The 18,535-nt window shown below is 33.0% G+C and overlaps 2 protein-coding genes and 1 long non-coding RNA gene across 3 annotated transcripts in view; 1 reads left to right on the top strand and 2 right to left on the bottom strand.

Annotated features, from left to right (window-relative positions):
• Positions 1 to 534: 534 nt before the first annotated feature.
• LOC107783678 (GDSL esterase/lipase At1g09390-like) lies at positions 535 to 4,645 on the top strand. The gene is made up of 5 exons (XM_075236480.1): positions 535 to 787; positions 1,781 to 1,966; positions 2,329 to 2,486; positions 2,617 to 2,887; positions 3,485 to 4,645. The coding sequence occupies exons 1-5, from the start codon at positions 535 to 537 to the stop codon at positions 3,721 to 3,723; spliced, it is 1,107 nt and encodes a 368-aa protein (XP_075092581.1). The 3' UTR covers positions 3,724 to 4,645.
• LOC107783696 (mitochondrial dicarboxylate/tricarboxylate transporter DTC-like) lies at positions 4,281 to 9,093 on the bottom strand. The gene is made up of 6 exons (NM_001325368.1): positions 8,907 to 9,093; positions 8,140 to 8,223; positions 7,036 to 7,097; positions 5,675 to 6,036; positions 4,735 to 4,949; positions 4,281 to 4,644 (listed from the first exon to the last, which is right to left on the bottom strand). The coding sequence occupies exons 1-6, from the start codon at positions 9,018 to 9,020 to the stop codon at positions 4,588 to 4,590; spliced, it is 894 nt and encodes a 297-aa protein (NP_001312297.1). The 5' UTR covers positions 9,021 to 9,093; the 3' UTR covers positions 4,281 to 4,587.
• A 6,483-nt stretch (positions 9,094 to 15,576) lies between these two features.
• Positions 15,577 to 18,535, bottom strand: part of LOC142173012 (uncharacterized) — a 53,466-nt gene continuing 50,507 nt past the window's right edge. Inside the window, exon 3 of the long non-coding RNA XR_012702438.1 lies at positions 15,577 to 15,804. This is a non-coding gene — a long non-coding RNA (uncharacterized LOC142173012). The remainder of the gene's footprint in view (positions 15,805 to 18,535) is intronic.

The following is an 18,535-nucleotide window of genomic DNA, read 5'->3' as shown; positions in this document are numbered from 1 at the left end:
TCAACAAATATTTAACAAGCTAATTAATGGTACTCTACTAATCTGTTGGTTTCTGTCTTAACAATTACAGAATACAGACGATCCCTACGTATACATAAATCTTTTTTGTTTATCTAATAGTATCAATTATTCCTTGACATTTATGCTATAACTGGTCATAAAATTCTTCTTATATTATTTTTTAAAGGGGTCAAAATAGTTCTTCATTTTTCCACTATCAAGAGAAATCAACCAAAAAATAGCTAGTTCTTACAATTTTTTTCCCTAAAAGATAGCTTCTTCATATTTTTTTCTAACTAAAAAGATAGCTCAATTGAAGGAAGAAAAAACAAGGTGGTATAAAATTTCATTTTCTCAAACTACCTTTCTTTTCTTTCAAAAAAATATTTAATTTTTCCGTCTCTATATTATACACTTAATTCCATATATCAAACATAGTTTGATATAAATTATCACTTACCCTATACTCAAAATTGTAAGTAAATTTGCAACAAAAAAAAAAGGATGTTTGATCAAAGATGAAGAAGCAAAATGATGGATTTGAAGGAGAGAATATTTTATTTTCTGTCTTTTATAATTTCCCTTATTATTGGTCTTTTCTTTCCTTTATCTGTTGATTCACAATGTAATGGAAATCTAGTAATTATCAATTTTGGTGACTCCAATTCTGATACTGGTGGCTACGTTATAATACGTGGAATGATCGGACAGCTTCCGAAAAAACACACCATCAATCATGATTTAGCTGGTCGAATGTGTGATGGCAAATTAGTCATTGATTTTCTATGTAAGTTGGTTTAAACTTTAATTTTACCTCGCAATGGCGTACACAAAATTTTTCGTAAACAAACAGTGTCAATTTATTAACACAATTTGGGTTATAAGCGTTTGAATTTGCTCCTTTGTGAGACTAGTCTGATAGAGTTTTTGTTTAAGTCAGCTAGTGACAATGTTGTGTCTTACTACTCTTTCGTTTTTCATACTGTTGGATCTATGTAATGGCTATCGCTTTTGCTTTGCATCTATTTTCTGGTTTTCATGATGTTATTGGTTTCTGTTGGTAGTACTGATATTGTCTCTTTTCATCTTCTTGAGTCGAAGGTCTTTCGGAAACAGTCTCCTCAGACTCGACTAATGAAATTTCACTAGGTCATTGTTATTGTTTTTTTTTTCAACGGTATACGTCTTTGCATATACATATGTTTTTGTTTTTTTCTTAAAGATACCATTTACACTGGATTTGTTGTTACTGTTGTCAGAGGCAAAGCCACACTTTGGTTAGGCAGTCAATTGACCATCTTTTGTCGGAAAATTATACTGCGTATATAGGTAAAATATCAGATTTTATAGGTACACAAGGGCGGACCCAAGTGGTGAGAAGAGGGTTCAACTGAACCCGCTTCGTCAAAAAATAATACTGTGTATATGTATAAATTATGGCTAAAGCAAGGTAAATTTTGTATAGATATTATTTTTGAACCCGCTTATACGGCTTATACCGCTTATGTTAGTTATGGATTTATCCGACTGAACCCGCTTGCATAAAATTCTAGGTCCGCCATTGTAGGTACATAACATATATTGAACACCTTTTGTTGGGAATTGTTTTTACTTCTTTTAAGTTCGAACACCTTAAGAAAATTCTTGACTTCTCCAATTTTTTTATCCTTTTTTTGTTAAGCAAGCACAAATATCATTAACTCGTCCATTTTCAAGGCTCGTGTTCATCTTTTGTTTATTTATTTGTTTGTTTGTTTAATTTTCATTTTTTTAATTGCAGGCGAAAGTGTGAAAAATGGTTATTTAACTCCATTTATGGAGTCAATGGGCAAAAACTTTACAAACGGAGTTAATTTTGCTATTGCTGGTTCTAAAACTCTTCCAGCCTCAGATTCTTTTAATTTAAAGATCCAAATTGCCCAGTTCCATCGGTTTCGATCTCTTTCTCTTGAGTTATTTGACAAAGGTATATATGAAATTATAACCATATTAAAAAGTTAATCTTTCCTATTAAAAATAATGACATTTTCAGGCCGAAAGGAAATAAGAGACAAAAAAGTGAAGTGACGATGCAAAGACAACAATTTCTTTTTATAATCAAGAAATCTCACGGTTCGAAACTTGGTGGCTAATGAACTTGTCGTTCTACCCCTCTCTATTTAAATATTAGGTTCTTATCTACGACAAAATTTGAACTCATAACGTTTGCCTAATCCATACATTTATACGCTCTTACCATTGGACCAGAGGCTCGAAGGCAAGACAAGAATTCTTTTTAGTTAATTGTTGTTCAATTCTTAAATTAGGAATATTATTTGTATATTTTAGGTAATGGAAATTTGCTAGGAGATGAAGATTTAAGGAATGCCCTCTACACAATTGATATTGGACAAAATGATTTGGATGGAGTGTTTGGTGGTCTCTCATATGAAAAAGCTATCCTAAAAATTCCTGATTTTATTTATGAAATTGAAAATGCAATAAAGGTAAGCATACTTTTATATTCCTCTCCCTTTTTATCTTTTGTTTTTTCTTTCTAAATGTGTATACTTTTGCTCTTTTTGCTTGTTATTTTTTTTTTCTTCAATCGTATTGAATTTATACATTATATTGCAGGCAATTTATGAAGAAGGTGGAAAGAATTTTTGGGTACATAATACAGGGCCAATAGGGTGCTTGCCTAAATCACTTACAACATATAACAAGTATAAGGATGATTATGATGAGCATGGTTGCCTAAGATCTCTAAACGAAGGTGCAAAAATATTCAATGACAAACTGTACCTTCTCTCCGAAAAACTAAGAGATGAATTGAAGAACACCACCATTGTTTATGTTGATGTCTACTCCATCAAATATGACCTCATTGCCAATTCTTCAAACTATGGTAAGTGTTCCTTTCTTTCATTTTTCCAAAAATATAATGACGCATTCACCCTTTTCACCTCAAAGGTTAAATTGCTTAGTTTAGTGTAAATACTCGGTGTGGATATATATTTACTGATTTCTTGCATGTGTATCACTATCTTAAAGGATAAATTGCTTGGTTTAGTGTAAATACTAAGTGTTGTAGGAGGGAGTCTAGCGTTTTCTACATTATTTCCGGGGGGCGGGACTAGGCTGATAATGTTTCGCCTTGGATTGTTAGTGGTTTATGTAGCTTCCACACTATTTTCTATGGCATTATTACTGGGTATTGTTATTGCTTTTATATTTATTTTCTATTTCTTATGATGTTAATATTATTTTATTTTTCTGGCTTCTGTTGTTGTCAGTGATCCATTATTTATTTTCTTTTTCTTGAGCCGAGGGTCTTTCGGAAACAACCTCTCTAAGATCTGCGTACACTCTACCCTCCCCAGACCCTACTTGTGGGATTTTACTGGATTGTTGTTGATAGTGTAAATACTAAGTGTGTGGATAAATATGTACCGATATCTTGCTTGTGTATCGCTATAAGAAGTCATTGGGTCTATTTTTGCAGGGTTTGTGAATCCATTGATGGCATGTTGTGGATATGGAGGGCCACCATACAATTTTGAATCAAACAACAAATGTGGGCAAGGAAATTACACAATATGTGAGGATAGATCCAAGTACATTAGCTGGGATGGTGCTCATTATACAGAAGCAGCTAATGCAGTTGTTGCCTCTAAAATACTCTCATCAAACTACTCTACACCTCCACTCAAGTTCAATAGTTTTTGCAACATTGCACCTTGATATGGGACTAAATACTCTGGTCAATCAGTGAGGTTGTATGCAGTTTTGTTTGGCAAATAAGTTTTTTCCAGATTTTGTATCAAAAACAATAGTATGCAAACCTAGCAATTTCAATGTCAAAAGAAGCTATCTAATCTATCTCCCCAGTCTGGAAACTAGGAAAACTTCAATACAAGATCCTGTAGAATTCAAAATTTATATACAAACAAGCAGATCAATCAAAAATGCATGCTATCAGGCTCTTGAGGCATGATTTTGTATAGATAACGCGTAGAACAAAGGATAAATAAGTTAAAGTTTTTAACAGCCTGACCCAAGATAGGGGCATGAACACATGTACTTGTTGTCTAGAGGCATATACACCAATAGACAACTATATCTCAATCTTAAACTAGTTAAGAACTACATGACTCTATCATATGTTCTGCTCCATTTGGATCCATTTTCACTCCAATACTCAATAGCTCATTCCAAGATGATACTAACAAGAGAAACTTAACCATTTAAGAATAGCCAAATATAGGTAACAAGATCAAGCTAAAGATGACAAGCTGGAATTGGTGTAAAACTCCATAAAACCTACTTCAAAAAAGTTTTTGAAGTACATAGCTTATTCAGCTAAAAGAATCTTCCCATCCATTTGGATAAAGCAGTCCTCCCAAAACTAAATTGGTAGGAATATCAAAAAAGACCAAATGCCTAACCTAAATTTCACGAGTCAAGGTATCGCCAAAAAAATCTTAAAGCACCCTTTCACTTTGAAGGTGTGAAATTAAAGAAATAGATAAAGAAGTACTAATACAACAATGCAAAGATGTTATTCTAATAGAGCTCAACTGAGCGGATGTATCTTTTAGAAACAAATCACAATCCGAGTTTCTTCTCCGCCTTCTGAATTTGGTTAAGGAAAATCCAAGTCATCTGCATAGGGAAAACAAAGAAGTAAACATATGGTAAAAGCTGACATGGAATCGAAAGAACTTTAGTTGGAAGAAACAGAGGGAAACATACCATAACATGAGGAGCAATCCTAACACAATATACTGGAAATCCGGTGTAAAATTTGAACGGTCCTCCTGCCTTCAAAGTTTTCATGGCACAATCGAAAGAACCAGAGTAAGGCAACTTTCCTTCAGCATCTGGCTGCATTTTCTGTATCTGAGTCTTGACGTAATCAAATGGTAAACTGCAAGCAGCAGCAAAGAATCCAGAAACACTGCTGGCCCCTGTGTTTTAGGAAAGAGAAAGGATTTGTAAGAAGGGGAAACACTGCGCCTCATGGGAGATATTAAATTTTACATCATCCAATGATAACACTAACGTTCAAGACAGTCAATGTGAAGAGCGAGAGAAAAAAATGTACTTGAACACACAATATCCCAAACAAACTTTGCAAAGCACTATTTCCATGTTATTGAATGCCACAGCAGAAATGACTTCCTAGAGAACATTTTAGAGTCAGAGCAGAAGAATGAACTGCCCTACTCATTGGCAACACCTCAAAGGCATAGCTTACACCATCTAACAGTCTACAATGACCAACTTTACCAGAGTCCCAAATTCCCTCAATCTACCAAACAACTTGAATGAAATTAAGTTTCATAAGTAGAAAGGCAGTAAGCAAAGTAGAGATTAACATATGCATTTCCCAACAAGCAGTTTTTTTCCGTAAGGCACTAACTGCACCAAAGAAAGGAATCAGGCTGCCCAAAGATGCTGCATTCTCTAGCAGATAGTAACTTAAATGATTGACCAGGCTATACAAAAGATGGGTGAAATTTCCTAAAGAAAAGTTTACTGATTCTTTTTCTAAGACAAGTTGCATCATTTGTTCCCCTCTTGAAATTACAATCTGAGCTTAAACCCTTCTTGAGGGAAGACATTGAAGAAAGTCAAGTACTTAAGACTAAAATCAGGACCCTTAGAAGCATTAGAACAGAAATTATATTACCTACTACTGTAGCAGCCTCACTCATGCCAAGGTTGTCCCTACAGAACTCCACACTTTGGTCATAAGAGGCAAGCATTCCCATGTTCAATGCCATTGCCCTTACTACTGTGGGGCCAGCACCTTTCCAGAGGGCTAGAACTCCTTCATCAGCCACAATACGGGAGAGTGCATGAAATGCATTTGTGTAATGACGTCTCTGTGCTAAAGGCAAGGTAGCATCAGCTTGCATACGAATGAGGGCTAAATCTGCTGGACTACCAAAACATGCACCAATTGCTCCAGCAGTAAGACCGCATAAAGCCTTTTGGTACAGAGGCAAGGGCTTTCCTTCATTGGCCTCAATGGCCTTGTTCGTCAAAATTCTATTTCAAGAAAACCAGAAGAGACGCAGAAAAGTAAGTCCTTTTTTCTTTTATTGGATGAATATAGGCAAGAATCTTATCAAGCAAAAAGCATAACAGCAATAAGTGGGGCTATTGTATAAAATCATCCTCAATATCACCAATAATACAGTGCTTTTAGCTAGGTCCTCTTTGCTCCAAGGAGGAAATTGAGCTTAATCTTATTACACAAATAGCTACAATCGACACTCCAAACATGCATGGTGAAGTAGGTTATTAAGTCTTTGTATTATCTAAAATTCGTCGTGTCACTTATTCTTCCACCTGCTGAGTTTTATCACACCAATTCTTTCAAAAGGTGTGTTAGCTCAATATTCCATAAACACATAAAATTTTAGCAAAACCCTGCATCTCTATGGAGGTCCAACAGTGATATCACAGGCCTTGCAACAAGAATCATCAGAAAAGCACAACAGAGCAAACCCAATAAGCACAACCACCTCGAAAAAAAATACAAAATAAGACCAAACCGCAAAACTTTCAATAAACTTAACAGCCAAGTGGAGGGAAGGGGGAAAGGATAACATGGAGTGTCGTAATCAACTAATCCCAAGCTCTTCAAAATATTAGAAAAGCAAGACTTGCAGAAAATCAATAAGATCACATTGTTCATTAATTTTTTTTCCTATGTTGACACTTGACATATCCAAAGAGTAACTTCTTTAGACGGAAATTCCAATAAGATGCGCACAGCACCTCATTATGAGCGGTGTGCAGAGTAAATCCTTTGAAAACCTCCAATTTATTACAGTCTTATGTAATATATAAGACATACTATTGGGATGGTATGATCAATGATATGTCACAACTATGAGCCTAGATGCATCAAAGAACAATTGAAGGCAATCCTAAGGGCTGTGAAGTATTATGAATCTTGACGTATATCAATAGTACTTGAAAACTTAAATAAATCTGGCGCATTATGAATGGAGAAAAGACAAAATTTAGACAAACAGTCACCTGAATGACCCAAGTCTGGCTGTTGTATAGGTTGCCTGCCTAAGAAGCCCAGCTGACAAACCCTGCATATGACGATAAAATAATTGATGGCATGGAATCACAAAAAACCATACAACACAAAAAGTTAGAGAAAATTATGCATTAAATAAAACAAGTGCATCAGGCCATCAGCTTTCAATGAAGCTGATCCAATAATGGACGGCATTACTTTGGACAACCTTGACACAGAACATCAGCCTTAGATTTTACATTGATAGTATGACATCCATCTCAGAGTCAAGATTATTCAAGTATTGCGAAGTCCAACTAATCTTTGAAGCTACAGTCACTAAAGCTTAAAGTATTTGTAAGCTTATCAATTGTCTTTCAAGTAAAACCATCTGGATTTTAGGTATGATAATCTATTTTCCCCAAGAACTCTCACGGGAAATCTAAAAAATCTCAATTGATAATCATACAACAGATTAATGCATTTGGGAGTCACCTTATATAATCCAATCTATGTTACTCGGCACCAGTCTTATCCATGATAGGTTATACTTGTAGCATTCACCAATTAAAAGTTTGAATGGAATCAGAGTATCTCTTACGCATTACGCCAAAGATGGGTATTGAAAGACGTAAAACATTTGTATTAAATACAGAAAGACTTTCACCAGCTCATTTCTAGAGGAAAGCATCATCTAGTTCTCTTTCTGATATTTTCCAGGTGTACTATCGATTGACAAAAAAATTCAGAAATTGTTCCTTTCAGGCATTTAAACTTTTCAGGATCATATGAGATAGTAAAAGGTAATGCTAAAATACCATAAGCTCCAAAAAAGTAGCTAATTTGGTAAGGCATAACGCCATAACCAAGGTGAAACATTAGAAATATTTATCAGTCGTCTCTTGAGAATACTATAATATAAGGACTACAAACCCATTCAGCACCAAGTTTAAAAGAGCAGGTATACTCATTATTAGTGGGGAATTAAAATACCTATCTGTTTCTTGTGATCTAAGATAAAATAATGAATTATTCAGTCAGAGATCAACAAGTAAATGGTGCAACATTATTACTCAAGGACCGAGTTAACCAATATAAATCTCAGGGAAACAAACCTTGTAAAAGGCACCAAAGCCTTCATTTTTAAGCATGGTCTTGGTGACATCAACTGCTGATCCCTGACCCAATTGTATCCTCACCTGCCATCATAAGAAAGTACCATAAATCAGAATAGATCCCATCAAATTTAAGTAGTAGTATTACAAACTGCAAGATTCAAACTTTATCTCATACTGAATAAAAAATCCAAAGATTCAGTTTTTTGTTATAATGGTAGTGTCCGTGCCAGCTTGCGCGCAACTCGACTATTCCATCGGATACCTGCTACCTCCCACAAGCACCAACATAGGCAAAGGGCGCTAGCCTTTCGGTAACCCATTAACTTAAAAAGACTAAAATTCTGAACTAATAAACTTCAAATCCTAGCTCCGCCTCTGAACATAGGTACTGGATAACCCTGACACCAAGGGTTAGGAAGATGGGAAGAAATTCCTAGTGTAAAGATCAAATCTTTTTAAGGCTAGATCTTGTTCATTCACCACAAAAACAGCTCTAAATTGGAAAACGTAAAATGAGACATTGCAGCATAATCCCCATTTGATCTAAGATCTGAATTCACCAGATACACCATAAGATCAAAACCAAACATCACATACAAAACAAAAAAGCAATAAAACCCCAAAATGACACTCATTTGAGCCAAGATCTGAACTTGACCCACTAACGAAACACATCTAAAAAACAGAACACCCTCAAAACATCAAAAAGGCAGGATCTTCACAAACAAGAACAGTAATAGTCATACGTGGTTTAAGGGGTATACCTTGATCATATCGATGGGCTGAATAACACAGGTGGCAAGCATACCAGAAGCACCTCCATTAACAAAGGGCTTAACAGTGGGCCAAACACCTCCAGATTTTGGCTTCTCTACCATTCTATTTTCCTGTTCTCTTTTCCCTTCAGATTCAAAAAGAAAAAGAGAATAATAAATGGGGGGCTGAAGCTCTCTGAGGGTTTACAGAGAAAAAGGAGAAAATGTAGGGAGAGGGGGGCTACGTATTTATACACAGTTGGAAGCAGCAAAGATCAGCTCACTCGTCGAGCCAACAAAAGCAAACCCTCTTTGTGGCCTCTTGTATCCCGCTTGTGTGTGACTAGGACTACATAATTTATTGTCTATACTCTTGGCCCTTGATTTTGGAAAAATTACACTTTTAGAAACTACTATTTTTTATTTATTATTTTTGGGATTTTGAATTAAATTCTTTGCTTTTTTTTTTTTGGAAACTTCTAGGAAAACGCGCGGTCGCTACAGTCTCTGCCCTTTGGATGAGCACTCTATGGTAAGCACTTTGTGCGCACTGAGTAAACCTTCCACTATGTAATAACCTGCAAACCATTAAGGAAATGTAAATCGCATTAGTCAAGTCTTGTGCGACAGACTCGACCCAGAAGACATTGAGGTCATCTATATGGATGATCCCCTCCAAACCAATTGGGCCATCCCGAAGCGATAAATTCTTTGCTTTCACTACTTCTTTCGTCTCATTTTATATACGTAATAGTATTTAACGGTTTTTAATAAATAATAAAATATTACCCCATAAGCTAAATATTTGTGTCATACCGAAAACTTTTTTGATACATGATGCCTTCAACATGTCATTTATTAAGCGCATTTTATTAAGAGTAAAGTAAAAATATTAAAATTAAAAGGTTTCATCTTTTTTTATAAGAGACATAATAGACTATAAATTGAAGGGCACCTTGGAATAAAAGTTCTTCTCTCATTCTTTTAGCTCTAAAATTAAATCAATTTTTGGTATAATTATATATGAAATCTTTTTACTCGGAAAAAAATATATATGTAATTTTCCAAGAAATATAATTCCATAAAAGTCTGCTTAATCTGGAGAAAGGAACATATGGCCGTGACAGCTTCTAATTTTATTCTTCAAGATAGCGAAAAGGCAACACTGACTTTAGATCTTCCTCAATTCTAAGGGATGCCTTGCTTTAATGGTGGTTATTAAGGTGAAAGAGCAAGTATTCCAATTATTATTTATTTGGTGTTGTATAATATAATGAAAGAATATTTCTTAAGAAACAATTAAATTAAATGAAATTGTAATCTCTTGTTTGAAAATTACGTATCTCAAAATGTCAAGACATTTACAATATAGCAAGGATATTTTCTTTTATCATTTTCTTCAAATATTAAGATATTATACTGCAAGTATGCAATGTTTAAAAAAAATGAGTAACGAAGAATAAGAGGAGAGAAAAGTGGGGATGATATATTTAGAGTATGCAAAGACTATTCGCCAAATTAACTATTTCCCTTGGTTGATTTTGGTTCAAAGTCGATAGTGAATTGTAAATTTGTAATATTGTATCCTTATTGCACCAATATGTGGTGTGTGACTATTGCAAACAAATTGACCAAATTGTTGTTGTTGTTTACCGCAAAAATAACAATAGTGAAATTCTGAAATCTGAAAAGGATAATATATACGTAAACTTTATCCCTTCCATGGAAAGACCGAGAGGTTGCTTCCAATATACTCAGGGGCTAAGCTATGTTGTACTACGTATAAGATAAAATATGTACTTGTTATTGATTAAAAATAGACTCTGAACACACTTGCATAGCTCACGGCAAAAAGTATTCAAAATTTGAATACCCTTATTAAATTTTCTGAATTCGCCGCTGAATATACCCTCGACTAAAATTGAAGAAAAATATAAATAACGAGTATTATTCCATATACAAGTTGAAAATAAAAACAAAATATCCTAACTGTTTTCGTGAACTTCCAAGAAAACCAAACATTAGAATTGGTGATGGGCATTTTCTTAAATTGGAATTTGACAACAAAATGGGCAGAACGTTAAAGTAGAGGTGATGATGATTCTTCCAAATAAATTGTGACTTTGCTGTTAACATAAGGCACTTTTTGCCTTTGCTTGACACACTCTCCGTAAGAGTAGTAAATTAATTGACCAATCAAGGGCACATATGTAATTTAATGCCAATATTATAATTTTCGTTTTCGAATATCCACCAGATTCAGATTTCAATGTTGGCGAGATGAGAATTTTTTAAATTATTTTCCCCACTTGTTTAGGCGGCGATATTTTCAATAAAATAAATAGTGGCATTAAAAGTAAAATTAGATTATAGAGAGGGTGTTAAAGGGATTCTAAACCTTTAAACATTCAATCTTGCCCGCCTTACGAGGTATGCAGGTAAGTTAATCAATCCGACGATCGCTTCAAAGCATGTTTTGCCAAAAATACCCCCAGCTGTAACATCAATAACAATAGTAATAAATAATAATAAAATTTTATGCTGTGAGTTTCAATATTTGTGTTCTATTGATATTTGCACTTGCACATTTCGGATGACACTGTTCATATGTTTTGTGCGCTAAACGTTTGAATTTATATCTTCAAATTAAAATCATCTAAGTTGTATGTTGGCTAAATGACCCAAAGATACTCTTAACATGGTGTGATATTATCCGCTTTGGGCCAAGCCCGCACGCTTTTCCCCAAAAGGCCTCACACTATTAAGAGATTCCTACACATTATATGTAGACTCCAAATCTTTTCAGCTACCAATATGTGACTTTGTTCGCATACCCAACATTGTATTATTTCCTTCATGGGCGAAGCCACCTTTGACCACCCTTCGCCGAAAAATTACACTGTATATATAAGTAAAATATTAGTTTTAGATATATAAAACTTATATTGAACACCCTTTGTCGGAATTTTTTTTCTATTTCTTTCAAGTTTGAATACCCTTAGAAATATTTCTGGCTTCGCCACTAATTTCCTTTTAGGAATCTTTTAAATAAATACAATTTTTAAATGTTAGGTCATCCCTTTCAAATGTCACTTATTTTCATTGAATTCGTCTTCGGAGCAATAAAACTATAAAATGTTTGCTCAAGAGACATATAAGAAAAAAATAATTTTGTATGTTGTTAATCGTTTATTTTGCTTGAACTATGTCAATCTATCTCCTACTTAAATTGCACTCGATCTAAGCTAGCGTTTGAAGATGAAAATTTATTTGGACATAATTTTTTAAAGTATAATTTACTTTTATTTTTTGAAAGAATATGGAATGTGACTTATTCTCATAAGTTTTAAAAATTATCAAAAATACCCAACAACTCTGAAAATTTTCATACAAAACAAACGAAACAAATCAGAAGAAAATTCATACAAAATAAGTGAAACAAATCTGAAAAAATTTACATAAAAATATTAGCAGATTTTAGCAAATTACCTTCAAATTTTGTCTTTGTGGTGAATTGCCACATATTGGCACAATAACTTTAGCGAAGGTTTTCTTCTATTATAGAGAAGCGTAAAGCCGCGTGAGTTTAATAAGGAAAAAATTGGTAGATATGAATTAGTTGGGTCATAATAATAGAAAGTGGGTATTTTATAAAATATAAAAGTTTGAGGTACTTTTTAAATTTTTTTAAAAAACCAAGTGGTAATATTTTGGGCTAAAAACAGCTCTTGAGCTGGTTTTGGGATTTAAATTTTGAGATTCGGAATTTTGCCAAATATAGATAAAATCTATAAACAAACATGTATTTTCCAAAAAAAAATTGAAAAATATTTAGCAAAATCTATGTCCAAACGGGGGCTAAATTAATCTAAGATAAAGCTTTGAAAATAAGTACCAGAAAGATCAATTGTTATAAAAATGTAATTTGACATTAGCTCAAACAGCTTTAACATCTACGACAATATTTATTTATTAATATGTTCTTGACTGATCTTAATTTTAGAAGAAAAAAAAGTCATTTGTTCATTTCTTGAATAATCTATAGCAAGGAGTTGCATGCATATTTCCTACAAGGAGTTGCATGTATCTTCCCTTTTGAATGATATATCATTTTTCACTTATTAATTACTTTTATTAGATTATTTTTGCGTATTATCGATTTTTGCCTCTGACAAGGATAATTCAATTCATTTGGATATTTTTTATTTATTCTTTTTATTGCAAGCATTTTCATACTTTTTCCTCCTCACATTTTCATACATTTATCCTTTCTTTTTCTCATTTTTTTCCTCTTCCCAAATTCAGGGGTGGTAGGGCTAAGTTTCAACTGTCTCTTTAATTTGTATTTTATTTCAAAACAAAAACAAAGAGTACTATGCAACAAATGTAACAAGAAGAATGGCTAAGAATTAAGTTGATGTCAACGCAATATTTTTCGTCTTTTTCAATAATTCCTTATTTATTGATAAAGCCAAAGTGCTCTTGGAATTTACTAAGGTTCAAAATTTGTGTAATTTCGTGGGAAATTTAATTGTCACATCACATGTTATATTACGACTTTAAAAGGCAGCGCTGTCAATAATTGATTTTAGTTAACTAGTCATAACACTTTTTTTCTTGTCTTTCACTTTAAGTCAAAGTCAAGAAAAGTACAATGCGCCTAAACAAATGAAGTCAAGAAAGTGTGGTGGAGAGGCTGTGAACTTGGGCGTATCTAGGGTGGGTTGCATGGGTCACGTGAACTCATGATTCCCGCGCTAAATTATGTATAGTAATATTATTTTTTTTAAAATATATTTGTGTACATAGGTGCTTAAAGTATTATATGATGTGATGGTTATTAAGTGGATCTCTTTAAGTGAAATTATGAGTTTAGATCTTATGTTAATCTTATTTTTTTTTCTTGTTTTTTTCAAGAAGTAGACGCCTACGGCAGATGGGTGTATCTGGTGTTATTTTTTGCATATTAATTAAGTATTTTTTTCTTTTTATTTCTTTTTTGTTTGGTTTATTCTTTCAAAATTTTCACATCTTAAAATTCCTATTCTTCTTTTATCGCTGTAAAATCTTATATATGATTAAACAAAATGTGTATATTAAAACTAGTAGCAATGTATGATGTAGCATATAGTCAGTGGGTTCAACTGATCTCAATATTTTCAACATGGAAAATAGATATAGATGTAAAAAAATTACTATTTTAAAAATAATAATTTTGAACTTATAATTTCAAAAGTGCAATGGGCCCCAATTTATATTCTGGATTCACCGCTTCTTAATAGTGCACCCATGCTGTTAAAATCTTGAATCCGCCAGAACTTGTGATCAAACACATTATACATTAGTCTAAATTAGGTGAACATGAATATTTTTTTTTTCCAGAGTAATTATTTGCCATATTTAATATAAGACGTCATACACCCGTCTCATAATTAAAATTCTTCAATTATGCTAGTTTTAGTTATATGTAATACTAATTGAAAGAATAGATCTACAAACGGTACAGTAAAGTAACATTATAACTTTTCCTATTGGTACAATTAAATTAACATTGACGACGAGTAAAATTAAAATTCATCTCCCGTGTGGTTTGCGAGTTATTGCACAGTGCGCATTCGAACGATAACGACGGCGAGTTTCCCTGAAAAATTTCCTTAAAAAAAACACTAACATTCATCGAGTATTATTTACATCTCTGCTTTGAAACTTCAGTGATACACTTGTAAAAGATCTTCTCACGGGACCTCTACGAAAGCTTGATCTATATTTGTGAATTGTGTTAATAATTTTAAAACTATAAGGTTTTCTATTAATACTCAATTCATATATCATATCATATCATATCATACTATATTATAAGTGTCCCAAAGTCAAAAATGAATTACTAAAATATCCCATAAAAGTTAAAAGACCATTTTATCCTTTCTCCTGAATGCTACTTTTTATATTATTTTTGTATTAAAAAGTAAATTTAGCTTCAATAAATAACCATGTATACATTAAATCAGATAATTGAGAAGACAATAGTGTGAAAGATAGCTACAGTAAATGCTAAATGTGTGTGTTGCATCCTTTCAACTCGTAGATAAAATTGTATTGGTTTGCAGCCTTTTAATTCCTAAATAGAATTACTTTATCTTCTTTAACGCTGGTCACCGTCTCCTGTATACATAACGCATCTACAAAATGTCAAATAAGGTGCACCTTTTTCTTTTTTACAAGGGTTTTGGGACCAAAATAGGAAGAACAACTTCATCATGGCTCCTAATAACTGGTGTAGTTAATAATTTTATTATGTTTCTTGATTTGCTTTTGTATAAAGAATATCCTTGTTTATAAAGAACTTTTACGACGATACAGTTTATCATTTGATCATATGATTCTTAATCTTTATTACTAAAATTATAATGCTCTCTTTGTTATTTTTTTTCCCAGTAATGATTTATATAAATGACATTTTTTCCAAGGGCACGTTTAATACTTGTGATCTAAATTATAAGGAATTATTTGAATTGTATTACAAAAGTAGATTGAGCCTAAATTACTTTTCCTTTATTGTTAAAAATTATTAAGAAAAGGTATAACTTCAACAGCAATGATTAAGAAAGTAGTAATTAATGGTGTCAAAAATATAGAAAGAATTACAAGAAAATACACATGACTTCACACCATAATAAAAAATGGCCCATGTTTTTAAGTTTTACCCCACCTAGCCTATATTGTATATATTTTGAAAATACTAGCTCTTGCAAATTCAAAATATATGTTCTTACAATCATTGCTTCTAAAAGCTATAGAGTTAAATCTGTGTTCTCACAACCATTATTTTCACTTTCTCTTCTTCTCACTTTTTTTTACATATGCTTCAAGGGGCCATCCGCCATTACTACTTCTCTCCCTATAGCACCTGGTTGCAATGTAAAAAAATTAAAGAGTAGAAGTCCACCATTAAAGGACATTCAAAGCTTTGCTTTAAAAAATAGAATTTCTTGCAATTCTTAGTTGTTTGGATTGGGTGTTATTCCAATTGATTGAAAATATCAAAAGGAGTTCAAAGATTAAATTTGAAGTGATTTGGAGTAGATTTGAGCAAGATTTGAGTTAAATTTCAGAAAAAATGCAAGGAAGAAGACGAAGTCAGTTTTTTGTATAATTATGTATAATCTTGTATAATAGTGTATATGAGTGTATAAACACAGCGTATACACTATTATACACATTTATACAAACGTATGTAGACGAACTTCTTCCACGATTTTCAGTTGCAATTCCTATTCAAAACCAGTCCAAATCTCCATTAAATGACTTCAAATTTTATATACAACCTCTTTATACTATTTCTAACAAGTCTAAATAACACCCACTCCAAATTTCTCTCAAAATCAAATTCGGAATTTAAACACACATATTTAAGCTTGTTAAAAATCTAATTTTCACCACCCAAATGGATTTGGTTTGTTGAACTAATATTTGAGTCACAATTACTAATTCGAAAATTAACTTAAAAGCTTGAGCAATCATTTTTAAAAATTAAATGATAATTTTGAGAACCTATTAGAGTTGGATGTTGAATCTTAGCCTATTATTTTTGGGCTAGTTGGTTGTAAATTGAAATATGGACTATAAAATTGAAAAATGGGGAGCCCAATTGTTCTTATGTGAAATTATCCCAAAAATATATTGTTGCCAAATAGTATATGTTATCTTTGATTTTCTCTATTCATTTTTGGTGCTGAAATTGGTCTTCCTTTTCTTCTTATTAGAATTCTTTTCTTCTCCTTATTAACCATTCTTTATTTTCTCGCCTCCAAATAATTGTGAAAGGTGCAGACTTTAATTGGAGACAAACTTTTAACATTTCATGTAGCTACATTTTTAAAATTCTGAATCCTCTTCAAAACAACGATTTTCACTTGAAATTAGACTCCACGAGAAATATTTTTTTTTTCCATAATATACTTAAAAACTAGATTAGGTGTTCCACGCCTCTTTGGTATTGTATATTGACATCTCAAATATATGAAGTAAAATTATCTTTAAAATTTGTATTGTATCTCATATAAAGCGCTTTTCATAAATATTTTTGGCGCATGATGTACAAGGGACGAGTCAAAGAGTCAAAGTGTAAAATAAGTTTATGTTGATTTCTGCTTATATGTATACATCGTATCTATCTAACTAAATTTAGCTAATCATTTTTATTCAACAATTAAGTTTGAGCTTGTATTTTTATTTCAAAATTAAGAAATTCGTGCATCTTATCACACAGTATTATTTTATAATAATTTAAAAGTTTTTACCGATTAACATAGGATGCACGTGCAACGCACATGTCCAAGAACTAATGTAGTTAAAAACATATAGTTTACTGGGAATAGAGGTGTCAAATGGGCTGAGTGAATGGATGATCGGGTTAATGAGCCAACCCAAAAGTGGGCTAAAATTTAGGTCATAGCCCAACCCGCCGACTTTTTTTTAGATAACTAACAATTTTATTAATCACCAATAAGCTTTACAATTCCATGGTCTGCTTATAACTCAGCAGCCATATCTGTCAAAATAAGAAAACTCAAACCTACATAACTGTTTCTAATAAAATATAAAATGTTGTACTAAACTACTAATTCCATTGGTGGCTCTCACATTACATATGTAGGCTATTTCTCTAGCAATACTATCAACTCCTCTGCTTCTCTGTTCAAATATCCTCATATTCCTTTCAATCCACAGAATATGTGTGATCTCAGCATACACCATCCTATACAGTTGAGCTCCATGAGTCCTGCCTTTAGCACATTGTATCACCCATTGTTCATGTTGCTCCCAATTGTCTCGAGCTACACCTTGCCTTTGCATCCACTGAAGAACTTTCTGCCATACTGCCTTTGCAAATTGGCATTTTACAAACAAGTGATCTCTGGTTTCATCATGGTTCAGGCATAGAGAGCATCTTGGTTCCACAGTTACACCCCATTTGATCAACATGTTAGATGTTAATAGTCTCTCGTGCAATTGTAACCACATTGTAAATATAGCCTTTGGTCTAGCCTTGTTTTGGAACATCAAACATTTCCAAGAGACTCTTGGCCTATTTTCCAGTAGCTGGAGGTAAAACTGACTAATCACACTCTTCTTGACATGCTGCATATGTTGCACTTGCTGTAGTGTTGTTTCAGCTTGCCTGTTGGGGGATTGCCATCTCTTCTCAATTCTTATCTTTTATATAAAACATGAATCCACCATATCCGTAGTCAATCTTGTTTACTTGCTACATCCCAACATATTTTTGCTAGTGTTGCCTTGTTCCACAATTGCAAGTTAATCGAGCCTAGACCCCCACTTGATTTAGGTGTACACATTCTATTCCATGCAACCAGAGTCTTTTTTGTGATGGTATTAAACCCAGACCAGATATAGCTCCTGCAATAAGCTTCTATCGTCTTCAAGACTTTTGTAGGAAAATTGAACAACTGTGACCAGTAAGACTGAATACCAAACAATACAGTTTGAACCAATTGCACTCTTCCAGCATATGATAGTTTCTTTGTTGTCCATGAAGAGATCCTTGCAACTATCTTCTCTACCAGAGGATACCATTGTATCAAAGAGAGCTTCTTGATAGTAAGAGGAATACCAAG

The sequence above is a fragment of the Nicotiana tabacum genome, chromosome 18 (assembly GCF_000715075.1).
Source record: "Nicotiana tabacum cultivar K326 chromosome 18, ASM71507v2, whole genome shotgun sequence".
Lineage (NCBI taxonomy): Eukaryota > Viridiplantae > Streptophyta > Magnoliopsida > Solanales > Solanaceae > Nicotiana > Nicotiana tabacum.
This window is presented reverse-complemented; position numbering and strand designations above follow the sequence as displayed.